The sequence below is a fragment of the Girardinichthys multiradiatus genome, chromosome 7 (assembly GCF_021462225.1).
Source record: "Girardinichthys multiradiatus isolate DD_20200921_A chromosome 7, DD_fGirMul_XY1, whole genome shotgun sequence".
NCBI classification, from domain to species: domain Eukaryota; kingdom Metazoa; phylum Chordata; class Actinopteri; order Cyprinodontiformes; family Goodeidae; genus Girardinichthys; species Girardinichthys multiradiatus.
In genome coordinates this window covers 1,744,812-1,762,423 of record NC_061800.1, presented here as the reverse complement: position 1 = coordinate 1,762,423, position 17,612 = coordinate 1,744,812, and the positions used below count along the sequence as shown (strand labels likewise).

Sequence of the window (17,612 nt, the reverse complement as noted above, 5' to 3'; positions counted from 1 at the left end):
TTGGAAGAGCCTGAAAAAAATGTTCAAGTCAGAAACCAAACTCCCAGGCTGTAGGAGATATAGGGTGGGTGAATCATCTGTACCAGTTCTCTAACTGGTTTGATCAGACAATCCCCCCTCACAAAGCACCATGGCTGTAGAAGATCTCCTGTGTATTACCAGTGCCTAAGACCATACAACAGAAGGACCTCAGTGGCGACACATCGGCAGCACTGACCTCACATCTGATAAAAACCCTCGAAAGGTTGGTCCTCAGCCATCTTCACCCCCCGGTGAGTTGGATCTGCTGTAGTTCGTCTATCAGCCTAGCATTTACCTACCTTTATCTACCTTCTAGACCAAGCTCTGACCCACTGAGAGAAGCCTGAAAGCACTGTGAGGATCATGTTTTTTGATTTCTGCAGTGCTTTTATAATCATTCAGTCTGGACTTCTAAGGTACAAGCTGGAACTGTCATGAGTGGACCACCATCTATCTCAGTGAATTCTGTACTACCTCACTCGCAGTATGTGAGGACACTGGGCTATGTCTCTGACACGCTGGTCTGAAGTACAGTGGCCCTGCAAGGAACTGTGCTGGCACCTTTTCTGTTCACCCTCTACACTGCAGACTTTTCCATCAACTATCAATTCCCCTGGCTGTCATCTTCAGAAGTTTGCTAATGACTCTGCCATAGTCGGCCTTATCACAGGTGAGGACGACTCAGAGTATAGACAGAGAACACAGAACTTTGTGGACTGGTACCAGCAGAACCACCTCCTGATAAATGTGGGGAAAACCAAGCAGCTGGGAAAACCAAGCAGCTGGTGTTGGATTTCCGCAGGTGCAGACCCACCACACCAACACCAGTGAACATCCAGGGAACTGATGAGATGGTGAGTACCCTGAAGGCCTGATGCCTTTCCCATTACCTGGATTTGAGTCCTTGGCATTATTCAACACTTCATGAATAATTATTGTAATTTACCTATAATTAATAATTATAGGTAATTAATTAATAATAATGAATAATTATAGGTAAATGGGGAACAAATGACACACAGGTTATGAAATCATTTTACTACAGGCATTTCAATATGTGACCTAGAGATTCATACCTCCAGGTTTCAAAAATGTGATGGACCCTGTTCCTGTGTTGCTACTGTAATCCACACTTGCTACTTCTCCTCCTCCCCTGGTTGGTCTAGAAAAACTCATTTCCAGACGGTCCTTTATCCTGTCCTCTGGCATGGAAGGGGGGATATCGAATACTTTGAGCTCTTTCCTGGAAACATCCACATGGACCTACGTAGACAACACAAAATGATTGCTTAATACTTGTGAACAATAGTTTTACAAAGTCTGAGTTCCAGAGGCAATATTCAGACTATGGTCACACTTTGTACATTGAAAGAATTGTGTTTTTAAATTCAGTACAGAAATTAGATAACAGAAAATTGTTCTATATTTGAAGAATATAACTATATTATTCTCTTTTATACTTTGACAGCATTTCCACTGGCTCAATTTGGCCCTTCTCCACTCCACTCAGCTCGCAAATAGGTACCGGTACCAACGTTTTTTGGTCCCTGCTTGTGAGGAGGTACGTCCGGGGCTGAGAAGGAACTACATGTGACATGAACATACTGCTGTTCACTGATTGGCCATGGGACCAGGAGAAATGAGAAGGTTTTCGAGGAGGTAATGCATAGAAAAGTTAAAAATACCTACAATAATATTAAGGACCACAATGGTTGGAGTGGGTCATACCAAAATATAATTTTACTATTTACAAATCATAAACCGTGCCTGAAGGCTGGAAGAAAGGAAAGTATTGGAAGTGTAAGGCTTATTGGGTCACTTCCTGTTTTCACTGTTGCACTTGGTGGATTGTTTGCTGTGTAAAGGCTCTCACGATATGATCTGATGTCTATGTACTGTGACATATCTGACTTATTCTATTAAATGAACAACAAATATTTTCTGTTGCTGCACTTAACGTTTGGGGATCCTCTATGTTTTACACGTTTTTTCTCGGTGGAACCAAAACAATCTGGGGCCAAGCAGGAAGTAAACTGGTTTAAACTAGTTTTACAGTCTAATTACCAGATTCTACCAGAACCTTTGTAAATCCATCGATCACTCCACTGTAGCTGCTACTGTAAAGGATTCAAAATATTTCGGTTTTTTTTCAACACAGATTTGTGTTTACAACTGATACCATCACTAAACGGGGGTGCATTTGTAAACTTGTGAAAAACAAAAAGATGTTGTAGATGTAATGGGAACCACTTCTGGGCCCCAGGTGGTATGATCAATCATAGTCAAGAGATGAGTGAAACCCTGTGGAGGAGGTACACATAACATGATCAAACCTCTTTGGGAGGTGTCTTAGTTTGCCTGTGTACTTTAGCTCACTGGCATACGGCGGCACCACAAAACAAGAACCACAGGGCGAGGGTGGCCCGTGGAAACGTCACAGATCAGGAGAGAACCACCTTCTTGCACCTGCTTCTCCTTCAGCTTGTGGCCTGCTGGTGCTGACTGGAGTGTTAGGATGTCTGCATAAGTACGCTGGTCTACTGCCATAGCAGAATAATCAAAGCCAACATAGGCCAAAGCACCTAGCGTGCGTAACAGTCAGGCACCAAGTTGGACTTGCCAGTTTACAACATGTCTGTTGTAAACTCAGAAACAGCGGCCAGGAGAAGTTGCTGGCATGCAGACCAGGGGTCAGAAACTTGAGCTTGTGGTCGACATGCGCAGTAAATTGGCGGCCCTCAAGAAAAAAATGAAAATGGCGTGTTGCTATGTAGAGAGCAAGCAACTCTCTGTCAAAAATACTATTTATGCTCATTTTCCCACAGCATACAAAATAAATATGGACACCAGAAAAACATCCCCAGAAGCTAAAACTTCAGCATGTACTAACGGCCCACCTCCTTGCATCATACAAGGCTGTCAAGAAAATGATACTGTCTCCATCAAACATCTGTTAGCAACATCAACAAGCAGCCCATTAGCACAGACAAAATAAGCACCTATGATAGGTACTGAGCTCACAGCAACTACAAAGTTCCACTCTAAGTCCCGGTCATAAAAACAGACAGTCATCAATCTTTCACCAAATGTCTTGATGGGAGAGCCATTAGCCTTAGTCAGCAGCGGACTGCAGCCTTCAGCCAGCCTATCGGAATCAGCTGGGGGAATGAACCTCTTCTGGGAACCTGTATCGACCAGAAAATGTCTCCCCGTGTGAGTCTTCTATAAAAAGCGGCCACTATCGAGTGTTGGTGGGGTGATGTGTCATCTGAGGAAATCCCACGAAGAGCAAATTGTGACTGGTTCTGAAGAGGAGCTGCTAGATGTGGCTAACTACTGTCATGTTGTTGCTAAAAAAGCTAGACGTGTTGCAGATTTGGTAGTAGATAGTGCTGTTTGTAGGGATAGTTTACTCCATCCCGTTGAATAACTGAGACAATACTGCAGCTTGCTTTAGTAATAATTTGTTAGGTCACCCGCCATTTTGGTCAGGTAAACGACTGTACTACGCAAATCAGCATTTGTCGCAGCAATGGACGTCGCAGCTCAACAGGCCTTGCAGCTCTGATGTCACCAGAGTCTATTAAAACCAGAGGAAACAAACTTTTAACCGCCATTTCCAGCCGTAGTGTCACGACACTACGTTCGAAGGCATATTTCTGGAGAAATAGAAGCTCTTGGGCGTTTTTTACTTTTCCGCTGCAACGGTTTCTCATTTTTCCCATTTTGGACGGAAGAGAAGTTGACATTTTTGAGTTGATTACGCATGCATGACAACTACAGGTCTCCCCCTGTTTTCCTTCAGACCCATGACCCATCCTCAAGCCGGTAAAAAGAATAAATCGACGCAAGTAATTTCCTTCTTTTTATACTAAATCAAATAGGTGTATTTAGAGGTCTGAGCAGGGTGAAGCATAGTTAAGGTGAATTAGGATCACCACTAATTAATCCAAGGTATTAACTGGTTGGATGCAATATTGATTGAAGTGTCTATGCTGAACTGTTAAGCGTGCTTGCCAATCAGCCAGGAGTTTTTAGACGTTTTCTTATTCGAAGCAGACTGCAGTCTGCAGCCTGGACCTTGTGGCCTGGCCACCCCATTGTTTGTTCTATCATATTGTTACCCTTTGTGTTTTACGTATTTTCCGCCTTGGGGGGTTTTATGACTGTATGCTGATAAAGAGCTAAGCCGCTACCGAAGGCGCTGCCTATGTGGAAACTCGTTAACCCTGTTTCTGTTCAACTTTTTAGGTAAATCCAAATTGTTGTGTTATTCTCATTTGCCAATAAACTGCTGGTTTACCATCAGGTAAACCAGCATTTCACCCAAATATCACACCACCAAAGTGTATCTCTGATTTTTATTCGTAAAACATTTTTGGTTAGTGTTAGGGTTTTTATGACTTTTTATATTGTTTATCACTTGTGTCTGCTCTAAGTGCTTTCTTCCCCCACATGTCATAGACAAAGAGATAAGAGAGAAGGGTGAGTTATGCTATTATCAACAACATCTAGGGACTGGCACCAATCCTCACTCCTTTCTCTAAAATCAAGACACATGAACCCTAACCTTTCTGACCCCACACACACACACACACACACACCCCCACTCTGAATGATGTTTGAACTGTGTGTGACCAAGCATGTATAAATGAAGAGAGAGGGGGCTAATACTTCGTAGTCTGTAGTGCACAGCTACCCTTGCAAGTAAAACTGACTCTGTGTCTTTCCTTACCTCTGAGTTGATTAAATAATACCTATCAGTTAGAATGTATTTCTTCTAAATAATGATTTTTTATTATAATTTGGCTAAATGTTTATAATCAATAATCATAATCCCTTACAAATTATTAAGGTATTCATGGAGCTGGTTTCAGAATAAAAGCATTCCTCAGTGACTGACTGTTTTCCCCATGTAACCAGAGGAAATATATTTTAAGAATGTCAATGGTAAATTAACTTCTTTAAACATTTCTAATATTTCCTGAAGATATTCAGGATTTTTCAAAAATGAAGCCTGGTAAATCTGTCATTTAATGGTCATTTTTGTCAATTAGGAGTTCAGTTTCTATAAATGGGGAGAAAAGTGCAGTCTGTGCAGCAACTTAAACTGCAGCAGGCCATGTCTGATGCAGATTGATTAGGAGTGAATTCTTGCAACTGCAGCCTGCCATACTTCATCTGTAAAGGATTCCCCTAGTTCTTCTCCCCATAGGTTTTTCACCAAACTTTTACCTATTGGGTTCATGTCCAAACATTCATCCAGCCATGTTTTTTGGGCCAATGTTAAAGAAAAATTGGTCTTTACATAACTACACACTTGAAGATACCCAAAAAAGTCTGTTTGGGGGACACCAAAGTATATTTTTAGTTGCTCAAAAGAAATGAAATGGCCTCTTTTGAAAAGGTCTTACACATTGTATGCCTCTTCTATGCCACTGTTGGAAGGAGGGTTCTATCAAAGATGGGGCGAAATGAATATTTGACTGTATGGGAGATGCAGTTAGTGCCTGCCTGCATATAAAATGAGTCCTAAATTCAAACCATATTTTCAAAGAGCCTTGGACCACTACATTGTTTGTCCAATAACATCTGCTCAGTGGTAAAGGGCCACATATCAAAGAGCTAAGTGAGACCGGATTGGTAGAGTATTGTTCCAGGTGGACTCTGCATGGAGTTTGCATGTTCTACCCATGCATGCGTGGGTACTCCGGCTTCCTCCCACAGTCCAAAAACATGACTGTTAGGTTAATTGGTCTCGCTACATTGCCCTTAGGTGTGAATAAGTGAGTGCATGGTTGTTTGTCCTGTGTGTGTCTGTGTTGCCCTGCGATGGACTGGCGACCTGTCCAGGGTGTACCCCACCTTCTGCCCATAGACTGCTGGAGATAGGCACCAGCTTCCCCGTGATCCACTAAGCGGTATAGAAAATGATTGACTGACATTTAATCAATATATACTAGAATGTTAATTTTATTAGTAATCAATAATGTAATCATTTTATTGTACAGAGTACCTATGGCACCCATTGATTCACTGGTTGGATTGAATGAAGGAATGTATTTTTTATGTTCTTTAGTTCCTTTAACTGGGTTATTTGGAAGTACACTGTTTAAATCTTACTCATGAATTTTACCTCTGTTAATTGTCGATCACACAAGAAACAAGTTCCTTTTCTGAGCAGATGTGGTTCAGATAGGAGTTCGTCCTGTAATCGGTGGGTTCCCTGTTTGAACCCCCGCTCTGTCCGTCTCAGTCGTTGTGTGCTTGGGCAAGACACTTCACCCGACTTGCCTGCTGATGGTGGTCAGAGGGCTCGGTGGCGCCTGTGTATGGTAGCTCACTTCTGTCAGTGCGCCCCAGGGCAGCTTTGGCTACATTGTAGCTCACCAGTGTCAGAGTGTGAATGTGTGTATGAATGGGTGAATGACTGATTGTAGTGTAAAGCACTTTGGGGTCTCTAGGGACTTGATAAAGTGCTATACAAGTTCAGGCCCTTTACCATTTTTACCATGATCGAAAGGGCGAATTGATAGTGGAAAAATGTATATAGGCCATCCTGTTTAGTATCACTCTTGCCAGGTCAGTGTAGTGTGCCACACTTGGAGATGCCTGAAATGCAGGGCCTTCCTCACATTTAGAGGTTTTTTTTTTCTGTACTTCATGAGGGAGCTTAGGACCTTCGGTGTTTGCAGCAAGATGCTGCATATCTTCTATAAGTCTGTTGTGGAGAATGCCACATCTGCCATCATCTGTTGGGGTAGCAGCATCAGAGCCAGGCACTTAAAAAAGCTCAACAAGCTAATAAAGAAGGCTGGTTCTTTTCTGCGGACTCTCCTGGAACCTCTGGAGATCAATGTGCATCGTAATCTTCTTTATAAAATGAAGAATATTACGGGGAACCCTGAGCATCCTCTTCATGAGACTGTTACTGTACAACAACAGGGTGTCGTCACTCAGACGCTTCTTCAGATCTGCTGAAAGAAAGACCGCTACAGGAGATCCTTCCTGCCCACAGCCATCAGCATCTAAAACAAATCTTTGAAGAAACCTTCATAATATGAGCTACAACAACATTTAATGTCAGCAAATGATTAATAAACTATTTTTGAACTGAACTGAATAAAGTCAGTCAGTCATTTTCTACCACTTATTCCATAGTGGGTCGCGGGGAGCTGGTGCCTATCTCCAGCAGTCAATGGGCGAGAGGCAGGGTACACCCTGGACAGGTCGCCAGTCCATCGCAGAGCAACACACAAACAACCATGCACACACACACTCATTCATACACCTAAGGGCAATTTAGAGTGACCAATTAACCTAACAGACATGTCTTTGGACTGTGGGAGGAAGCCGGAGTACCTGGTGAGAACCCACGCATGCACGGGGAGAACATGCAGACTCCATGCAGAAAGACCCCCGGCCAGGAATCGAACCCAGGACCTTGTTGCTGCAAGGTAACAGTGCTACCAACTGCATCACCGTGCAGCCTTGAACTGAATAAAATAAAATAAAATTCAACTGAATTGAATTGAACTGGCTATTAAATTTAATAAAGAGTTTGTTCTTGAGACTGATCATCATGCTTTGCAATGGATCCACAATTTGAAAAACAACAATGTCAGCAAAATGACATGGTAGTTATCTCTCCAGCCTTTTCATTTTCAGGACAAAAGAATGTCATTGCTGACCATCTGCCCTGTGGTTGTTCAAATTTTTTTTGTTTGGAACAGTCAGTTTGTGCATTTTATTTTGTTTATGAACTTACCTTATATATCTGTGTTCCAGGAGCAAAGTTAAGTTAATCTTTATTGTCCACATATGTGAAAATGTGTTTTTGGCTTCACATGGAGGTTAAAAGAAAACATAAAAACAAGGTACAAAAGAAACATTCACACTGAATAAATGAGTAAAAACAAATGTAATCCACAATTGGCTGAAAAGCATGAAGTGCTATCAATAAAGGTTCCGAGATATTTAAATTCCTAAACTAGTTCAACAGGATGATCATTGATGAAAACCAGTGGTAACTGCTGACAGATATTATGTTTAACCACAACTAGTTCTTTAGTCTTGCTTTCATTGACAAACAAATCACTGGTCTTACACTAGTCAATGAGTTCAACAATATGGTTCAAATTCGCAGAATATTTTCCAAAAATGATTTGACTGCAAGACCAACCAACACCTGCATACTTATACAGTTGGCTATTTGCGTTTATAAGTTGCGTCTTTTTCATGTAAAGGAGAACGAAACAGGAGAAATCACACTTCTTTGGGGTGCTCCTGTATTTACAATGACCGTATATAGGTGATGTCACCACATCGTACTCTTTGTGGTCAATCTTTTAAAAACTCCTTTACCCACTGAATGATGTTTCTGTTAATATTAATATCACAAAGCCACTAAACTAATTTATGTGTTTGCATACAATTAAAAGCTAAACTACAATTAATAAATAATAACATGGCATAAATTCTAGGCTGCAGCAGACGTTTACTGACTCTATTTATCAATGTACAGTGTAGCATCGGCAAGACCTCTACCGCTGATGCTACACTGTACATTGTATGCAAACTGATCCGGGGGCAGTGCTGGTGGTGTAGGGGTTAAGCGTGCGACCATGTGCAGAGCCTATAGCCCTCGGTGCAGCTGTCCTGGGTTCAAGTCCCAGACCCAGTGACCTTTGCCGAACATCGCCCCTTCTCTTTGCCCCTCTTTCCTGTCTACCTAGTATCGAAATATTAACAATAAAGGCCGCTAGTGCCGCAAAAAAAAAAAAAAAAGACCCTTTCCATGCACTTGCAAAAAATACTAGTCAGTGATATAGGTCAAAGGTCTTCCAACCCTGATGCTTTGGCCTTCTTTGAGACAGGAGTTATTTTTGGAACAAAATGTTCATTTAAAAGACACAGAAATAATTTTGTAAAAACTGCTTTTAATTAAAATCTACATGATTTAATCACCTTGCCTAAAAGGAGGAAGTGCTGCATAGCTTCCTGTATTTATAGCTTTCTGTATAAAACTGATGTCACAGGAAGGGACCAGGTTTGTAACCAATGTTTGTAATTTCATAAAGTCAACTTAAACTACTTTGTTTGCCTTAGTTTCTATATACTATTTTTTATGTAATGGTTAAACTCTAAAAGTTGTTTAAATGTTGCTGGCAGGAAGTAGAATCAATAGGTTGAGGATAGTAATGTTTAGTCTTATCTATTATTTGGAAATTCCCATTGTAGACCATTTTGTTGGAATAGCTTGAGAGTATTCACTTGCTCGGGAGGAGAGTTCTCGTTTAGTGTAGCTGAGTGCACTTGACATTCATTTTGGTTGCTTTAAGTTCAGTTATGATCATTTGCACCATGTTAACTTATGAGTTATTGGTTTTAGGATTTTTGTAAATATTTCTTTTCACAATGTTTTGTAAATAAACCACTTGCTACACTGGACAACATCTGCCTAAGCACTTCTTCAGTCGCTGTGGCCAGGGAAGGGAAGACAAGCACGTGAGAATCTGAATGTCCTGATCTCACTTGCCGAATAAAGGACTACATCCTTATATCCAAAGAAGTTAAGTAAGATACATCAGACAACCGTATCCGGAAATAAGACAAGTTTCATTGCATCATTTTTTGCTTATTGGTTTCAGTTTTATTCTATAGTTCCTTTCTTATAGTTTGTTATTTTTTCTTATTCTTTTATTTTTACTTGGTAGCGTAGTTGAATGTTACTAGCCTAGTTTAAGAGTTTGTTAATTGAATTATGTTAACGTGGAGTTTAATTACTTTGTTAATACATTTTGATAGTATGGAGTTTATTCGGCCCCTCCCGGATGGCCATCCTGGAGAGGCGTGATCAGGAGGAATGGCCTCCCCGATCTGAATCCAAGCAGTGTTTTGTTATTGGACTTCTGTGCTAGTCACGGATTGTCCATAACGAACACCATGTTCAAACATAAGGGTGTCCATCAGTGCACTTGGCACCAGGACACCGTAGGCAGGAAGTCGATGATCGACTTTGTTGTCGTATCATCAGACCTTCGGCCGCATGTTTTGGACACTCGGGTGAAGAGAGGGGCTGAGCTGTCCACTGATCACCACCTGGTGGTGAGTTGGATCCACTGGAGGAGGAGAAAGCCGGACAGACTTGGCAGGCCCAAGCGCATAGTGAGGGTCTGCTGGGAACGCCTGGCGGAGCCCTCGGCCAGGGATGTATTCAACTCCCACCTTCGGGAGAGCTTCGACCAGATCCCGGGGGATGTTGGAGACATCGAGTCCGAGTGGACCATGTTCTCCACATCTATTGTCGATGCTTCATAAGAAGGGGGACCGGAGGCTGTGTTCCAACTACAGGGGGATCACACTCCTCAGCATCCCTGATAAGGCCTACGCCAGGGTATTGGAGAGGAGAGTCCGACCGATAGTCGAACCTCGGCTTCAGGAGGAGCAGTGTGGTTTTCGTCCAGGCCGTGGAACACTGGACCAGCTCTATACCCTCTACAGGGTGCTCGAGGGTTCATGGGAGTTTGCCCAACCGGTTCACATGTGTTTTGTGGACCTGGAGAAGACATTCGACTGTGTCCCTCGTGATGCCCTGTGGGGGGTGCTCCAGGAGTATGGAATCGGGGGCCCTTTATTAGGGGCCATCCGGTCCCTGTACGAGCGGAGCAGGAGTTTGGTCCGCATTGCCGGCACTAAGTCGGACCTGTTCCCAGTGCATGTTGGATTCCGGCAGGGCTGCCCTTTGTCACCGGTCCTGTTCATAACTTTTATGGACAGGATTTCTAGATGCAGCCAAGGGCCGGAGGGGGTCTGGTTTGGGAACCAGTGGATTTCGTCTCTTCTTTTTGCGGATGACGTGGTCCTGCTGGCCCCCTCTAGCCAAGACCTACAGCATGCGCTGTGGTGGTTCACAGCCGAGTGTGAAGCGGCTGGGATGAGGATCAGCTCCTCCAAGTCCGAGGCCATGGTACTCGACCGGAAAAGGGTGGCTTGTCCTCTTCAGGTTGGAGGGGAGTTCCTGCCTCAAGTGGAGGAGTTTAAGTATCTCGGGGTCTTGTTCACGAGTGAGGGAAGAATTGAGCGGGAGATCGACAGACGGATTGGTGCGGCTGCCACAGTAATGGGGGCGCTGTGCCGGTCCGTTGTGGTGAAGAGAGAGCTGAGCCGAAAAGCAAAGCTCTCAATTTACCGGTTGGTCTACGTTCCTACCCTCACCTATGGCCATGAACTTTTGGTCATGACCGAAAGAACGAGATCCCGGATACAAGCGGCTCGGGGTAGAGCCGCTGCTCCTCCACATCGAGAGGAGCCAGTTGAGGTGGCTCGGGCATCTATACCGGATGCCTCCTGGACGCCTTCCTCGGGAGGTGTTCCAGGCACGTCCCACCGGGAGGAGGCCCAGGGGACGGCCCAGGACACGCTGGAGGGACTATGTCTCTCGGCTGGCCTGGGAACGCCTTGGGCTCCCCCTGGAGGAACTAGAGGAGGTGTCTGGAGAGAGGGACGTCTGGGCGTCTCTGCTGAGTCTGCTGCCCCCGCGACCCAGTCCCGGATAAGCGGAAGACGACGACTACGAGTACGAGTTTATTCTATATATGTGTGCACAGTTTGCTGTTTGATAATGCCACTGCTCGAATTCATTTTTTTCACAGATTGTTCTAAATACCACCACATTGGGCTGGTATTCACAAGACAAAATAGGGCTTGTATCAATCAGAGTACATGTAGAAAGAGTCATTAGAAAAACAAGGAATTTAATTATTTACAGTACTATATTTTAAAGGAACATACTGCAAGATCCATGATTTTTGCAGACGTGTGCCCCCTCTGGCAACAAGTTTAAATGACACCAGTGTTGTGCACGTGCATGAAAGAAGAGAAAAAAAGCTGTCATCTGCTGATTTGGCTTCAGTTGGTTCTTTAGAGGCGTAATGTTTTCTAAGGTAAGAAAGTTAAGTATGCCCGTGTTCTCTCATTCTCTCACGGGTGTCATAGCGGCGGAGACTCTCAACATAGTAGTAGCAGGGTAAACGAGACCGCGCAGCACGTCACACCCATGCGCACGGCTGAGAATTCAGTCCGAATCACTCTCTAATGAACTGACTAATCTAGCCTGTAGAAGCAACTGCGGTAAATAGAAGATAACACATTTTACATGTCGGGCAATTGGAAGGGCATGTTTGGGAAAGAAAATAAATAATACGTATATTTGTGAAATAATGAGTGTTTGGGCATTTAGCAAAAATCATAGTTAGTATCAAAGTTTAATTATTTAATGTTAGCCAACATTGTTCAGTTTATCCCCAGGGGCCAGTGTTGTATTCTTTGAATAAAATTATAAACAGACATCTCAACAACCACCAAGGAATGTAAAAAGAAAGATGGGAATTAATTGGCTCAGGGAAATCCGCTGGGCAAGGAATTACAACAGAAATATAACAGGGGAGAAAATACATCTATGTTTAAGAAAATTTATTTAAAAAATGCTTTTTGAGTAAAGGTTTTTGGAAATGTATTTGTGAGGAAATAAATTTGGAAAAAATAAGACCTTTCTTCATTTACTCCTAAATATCTCTAGTTTTGTTATAATAATATAAATATATGTAATTAGTTAGGTGATTGATGTTCATAATGTTGTATAATTACCAATAAAGTAATAAAAAACAAGTCCCAGCCTCTTTTCATTGTCTCTCAGCAACAGGTATTAGGTTTGGTCAGTTATCAGTTCACACTACCAGACTGCGTCCAGATTTGGCTCCGAAAATTGTACCTCAAATTTCACAGCTGTTTCCAAGGTGATTTCTTTAGGTTTCACATCCAATCTGATGTTCTCACAGGACACACGACAACTGGAACGCTTCAGGATTTGATGAGCCACTAGAGGACCGACAACATGACAGAGATACATTTTATAAGCAAACTTAGTAAGAAAGAAATGCTGCACACTTAAAAAAAGGTTTAGTCACTTCAATCACATAAATGATATAATGTGAAAAATAGTAATTTCATTTGGATATAAAATGCAGTGTGTACATGTGGATCCAAACACATTTCCTTTGTGCATCCCAATCAACATGTAATTAAGTGCACATGTGGCATTATTAGACTCACTTGCCTATTTCCTTCCCGCCACACTACCTGCCGGTGGTTGGTGTCTCTGCCCGCTGGTGTACTTGTGGTTCTCGGTATCCGGGGCTGGGTGCTTTGGTGTGTGCTGGCTCACTCCTGGTGGGTGCTTGCCGGGGCCTGGACCCCTGGGCTCTGTTGGGCTTTTGCTTGGGGAGTGATATGTCCCGGGGTCTCAGGTCTCTGGGTCCATTGCTGGATCTGCTCTTGCGTACACGGCTGCTGGCAGGGCTTGTAGGCTCGTCGCTGCAGCTCCCTGGGCATCTGCACTGTGGCTGCTGGGTGGCTCCCCTCTGACTCTCCCCTGCTCTTCTCTGTGGGGGGTGCGGTAGTCCTGGCGATGGTTCTACCTGGGGTTCCAGCGCTCTGGGGGGCCTTTGGATGTCTATGACTCGGATCTCCTCTGTATCTGTCCCAGGTCCAGGGGGGCAGGTCTGTGGCTCCTCACACTCGCTGTCGCATATTTTTATGGAGAAACCTTGTATATACAAGCGCTCACACTCAGACCCACAGGTGTTCAGATTCAGATGTTAACAGATACACAAATGTTCTATCTTGAGCCGCATTTAGCACTAACTACATTTTGCATTCATAAGTACCGTGCACTTTTTGGTAAAAAAGCTGTTATTGTGTATGTTTCTGCAGGTTTAGAAGCAAGCAGGGTGTAATCTTGTAATCTCTTCATCCTTATTTCTCTCTTTTTTCCTTTTTAATCTGTCTCCGTGTCCGCAACAATTGAAATAATCCCAAAGCAGTTTCTAATAAAGTTTCTTTTATAAATATCAAGCAGAGCTTTAAAGTGTTAGATGTAATATTCCACTTGTGAAAGTAAATATGTTGGGCTTCTTCTTGGCACTCTGACAAAAAAAAGACTCCTCCCTTGGCACAGTTCACCTATACATGCAAATAGATGTAAATAAGCCCTGCACCTGGGTTTCTCTAGGCTGCAGGGTCAAAAATCACTGGTTCTCGTAGGAAGAACAGAAGATTAATGGGATGAGAGTTGAAGATTTTCCTAAATGAGGTGTTTATAAACACAGACTCAACAACTACTTATATCTTACATCTGCAAATTCAGACACCCATTTTGTGTCCACGACTTAAATGGATCACTTACAACGATGATGTGTCCATATTCGGAGGCTACTTAGGCCAAGTCCTTCGATGGCCATGAAAACCGCAAAGGCCCGAAATGATCGGCTGTGAAATTGGACAGTTTAGCCTTCACCAGCTGTTTCTGCGTAACCTCCGAGTAATTTCTGTCGCCTATCAACTGCGACAGCATGAAGCTGAGCTATGAAGCCATACAAATGGAATCTGAAGGTTAATCCTACTGTCTCCAATGTAACTGCACATTTGTTTTTCTCTTTTACATTATCCTGATGGCTTAAAGTTCCTGTGACACTCTTTTCCCACAAATGCAGAAATTAAAGAAAACATCTTAATATTGAAGAAATTGCGCAGTAATTGGCATTATATCAGGATTAAAGGCATGATGACAATTGTGATTCAAAATAGGCATGTTTTGTAGTTAAATTTTGCAAGCCCAAAGTCGCCTGGAAATGACGTGAAAGGGAAAGTCTGCGGTCATTCTTTGTGTGAGCATCAATGTTCAGGTAGAAGCAAAGGCGCATTAAAAACGGCATTAATATGGTGAAACGGTGCATTGCTGGTGGTTGCAGCAATACTACAACAGCAGCCTATTTTCCTGAAGTGAAGAGGATCAGACCTGCCTGGATCAGAGCTGGAAAACCAACAAGGTACAGATGGGCTGGTCCCACCAAGCACAGCCAGTTGTGATCAGGGAACTTCTCAGCAAACTGCTTCGAACAAGAAACCTATGTCAGACTATGTCAGAGGTCAGGATATCTTCCAGACGAAGGTGAATGTTGAAAGTAGATGCTATGGCCATGCTGTTCAGTGCATCTGATGTGAAAAGAATAAAATGATGTCACTTGCTGTTGCTAAACGTATCAATGCTCAGCAAGAAAGAATGCTTCCTTGTCACAAAAGTAAATTTTTGTTATGGTTAATGATTAAAAATCCTAAATTATTATTTTATTATTAATAATAATAATCCAAGAATTAATTTATAAGATAAATTAGCCCCACATACAATAAATTTTAATAAATGTTTCTCTAAATATTCCAATATAAAACGTTTTTAAAAATGACACAACAGGTAGTGTCTTCCAATATTGAATAATCTGTTGTGTCTGCTGCTACTGCTCCATGCTGCTCACCTCGCCTCGGTTTTTTTTACTCAGTGCCGTATATACTGTAACACTGGACTTACACTTTGTTCCGCTGTGCTCTGGTCCGGCCGCAAACTTCTCCCCCCTTCTGATTTACATCCGCACTGCTCCAGCCCGCTGCGAAGCCCAGAGGAGCTCCAGTTGTCAGCCATTGTAGCAGCAGTCAGTTTACTGTCGGGGTTCCCCTTCTACATCATAAAAGAGCGCAAAGGAGTAGTCTGGGAGTGCGATTTTAGTGTAATTAATGTCCATATATCTCAACAACTGCTCATTTCAGCAGTATTAATTTACTTTATGAAATATTTTATTAGTTTCCTTTCCATAAATGTAATTGGATTTATAATAAAAAATTCAATGTCACATCCATTTTAAAATCCTATTTTGTTTAAAAAGTTTGTTTTATTTTTTTCATTTTAATCTCATTTATTAATCAGACATGTTCAAAATAATCCTTATGTTTACAGATACAAAAATCTAACACTTTAGATAAAATACATTGATAACAAATACCATTTGTTTAATTTATTTGTAAAACTTTTAACAACTTAAACACTATAACATATTGACTTTAGCAACAAAGTTTAAATAATTTTTTTTAGAGGATAATAATAATAATAATAAATAAATAAAACATAAACTTTAGATATCATATGACTAAATTATATCTGTTTAACTTCCACCCTTTGGGGAAACCCAGCAGGAATATGAAAACGATGTGCCGGGAGTCAGCTGTTCTCTCCGGGTTTAGTGCGCCTCACTCCTGGTCAGCTGACAGCTGGCGAGGCGAGCCGGGGGACATCTCCAAACAGGAACTTTTGCAATTAAGCGATATCTTGCTAAATCGAGCAGAAATTTCAGCTGTCCACAGCTACATTTTTGACTAAAAACATTGTTAAAGTTAATGTAGTTTCACCGAAAGCATAATATATCCAATTTTATTCAAAGCTTTTCTTTACTCTGCCATCTGAACAATCCGCTTTGACCCGCAATTAATCTTGGGATAGGGTGGGCCAAAAAGGATACACCAGATCCATTCTTCAAATCTAGGAATAAGAAGGACACATTTGTTGGCTGCTTTACGAGGAGCCTTCGTCATCTTGCTGTTTTTCGTAATAGGGCTACAAATGCGGCCTTTGAAGGATGCAGCCCCTCAATTGTAAATGCAGAAGTGCTTCAAGGAAACAGTGAGGCTTTGGCATTTCAAAGTTAACCCATGTGTTTATTCACTTCACTATTGTAAACACATTGACACTCAGGGATTTAGGAGAACGCTCTGAAATTCTAACTTAACCATCAAAAACAGGAAGCCAATCAGTTTTATAATTCACAAGAAATTATACCATAAAGACAAGATGATGTCTTCATGGCACCCCTGATGCACATGGAGTGTGTGGACTGTGCACAAACTCAGTTTGTATCAGGGGGATTAATATTAAGACTATTACATAAATGTACACACCAAGATGCCACCGATCCCACATGGTGCCATCTTGTAATCCTTTTCAAACAATGCTATTCATTAGAATGATGAATTGTATGACAGGCAGTTTTGGCCTTAATTTATACACTATTATAGTCTCACACATGCAATATCATATTTTCTTACATACACTGATAGTCTCTTTGTTCACTATAATACTCTCTTACATACAGTATCATAGTGCACCATCATACTTTCTTACATTATCTCACAACAGTGATTATACCCCTCATAATGTTGTAAATATTTTAGTATACCTTTTTGCAGGACAACACAGAATATAAGACACTTTGATACAATGTAAAGTAGTCAGTTTACAGCTTGTATAACAGTGTAAATTTGCTGTCTCGTCATGAAATTCTAATCTGCTGGCAGCAAAAGTGAGTACACCGATAAGTGAAAATGTCAAAAAGTTTCACAAAGTTCATATATTTTTTGTGGCCACCATTATTTTCCACTGTCCCTTTTGAGCATGAAGTTCACAAGATCTTCAATGGTTGCCACTGGAACACTCTTCCACTCCTCCATGGTGACATCATGGAGCTGGTGGATATTAGAGACCTCCTCCACCCTTTTTTGAGGATTCTCCACAGATGCTCGATAGGGTTAAGGTGTAGAGACATGCTTGGCCAGTTCAGCACCTTTACCCTCAGTGCTTTCTTGGGAGGTGTATTTCGGGTCGTTCTCATGTTGGATTACTGCCCTGCAGCCCAGTTTACAAAGGAAGG

General features: G+C 42.1%; 1 protein-coding gene across 1 annotated transcript in view; it reads right to left on the bottom strand.

The window, feature by feature from the left end:
• nmi (N-myc (and STAT) interactor) overlaps positions 1–17,612 on the bottom strand; it is a 45,528-nt gene that overhangs the window by 13,119 nt on the left and 14,797 nt on the right. The window contains exons 6-7 of the mRNA XM_047371645.1: positions 12,794–12,900; positions 1,098–1,284 (exon numbers count right to left, since the gene is read on the bottom strand). Coding sequence (XP_047227601.1) covers positions 1,098–1,284; positions 12,794–12,900 — 294 coding nt within the window. The remainder of the gene's footprint in view (positions 1–1,097; positions 1,285–12,793; positions 12,901–17,612) is intronic.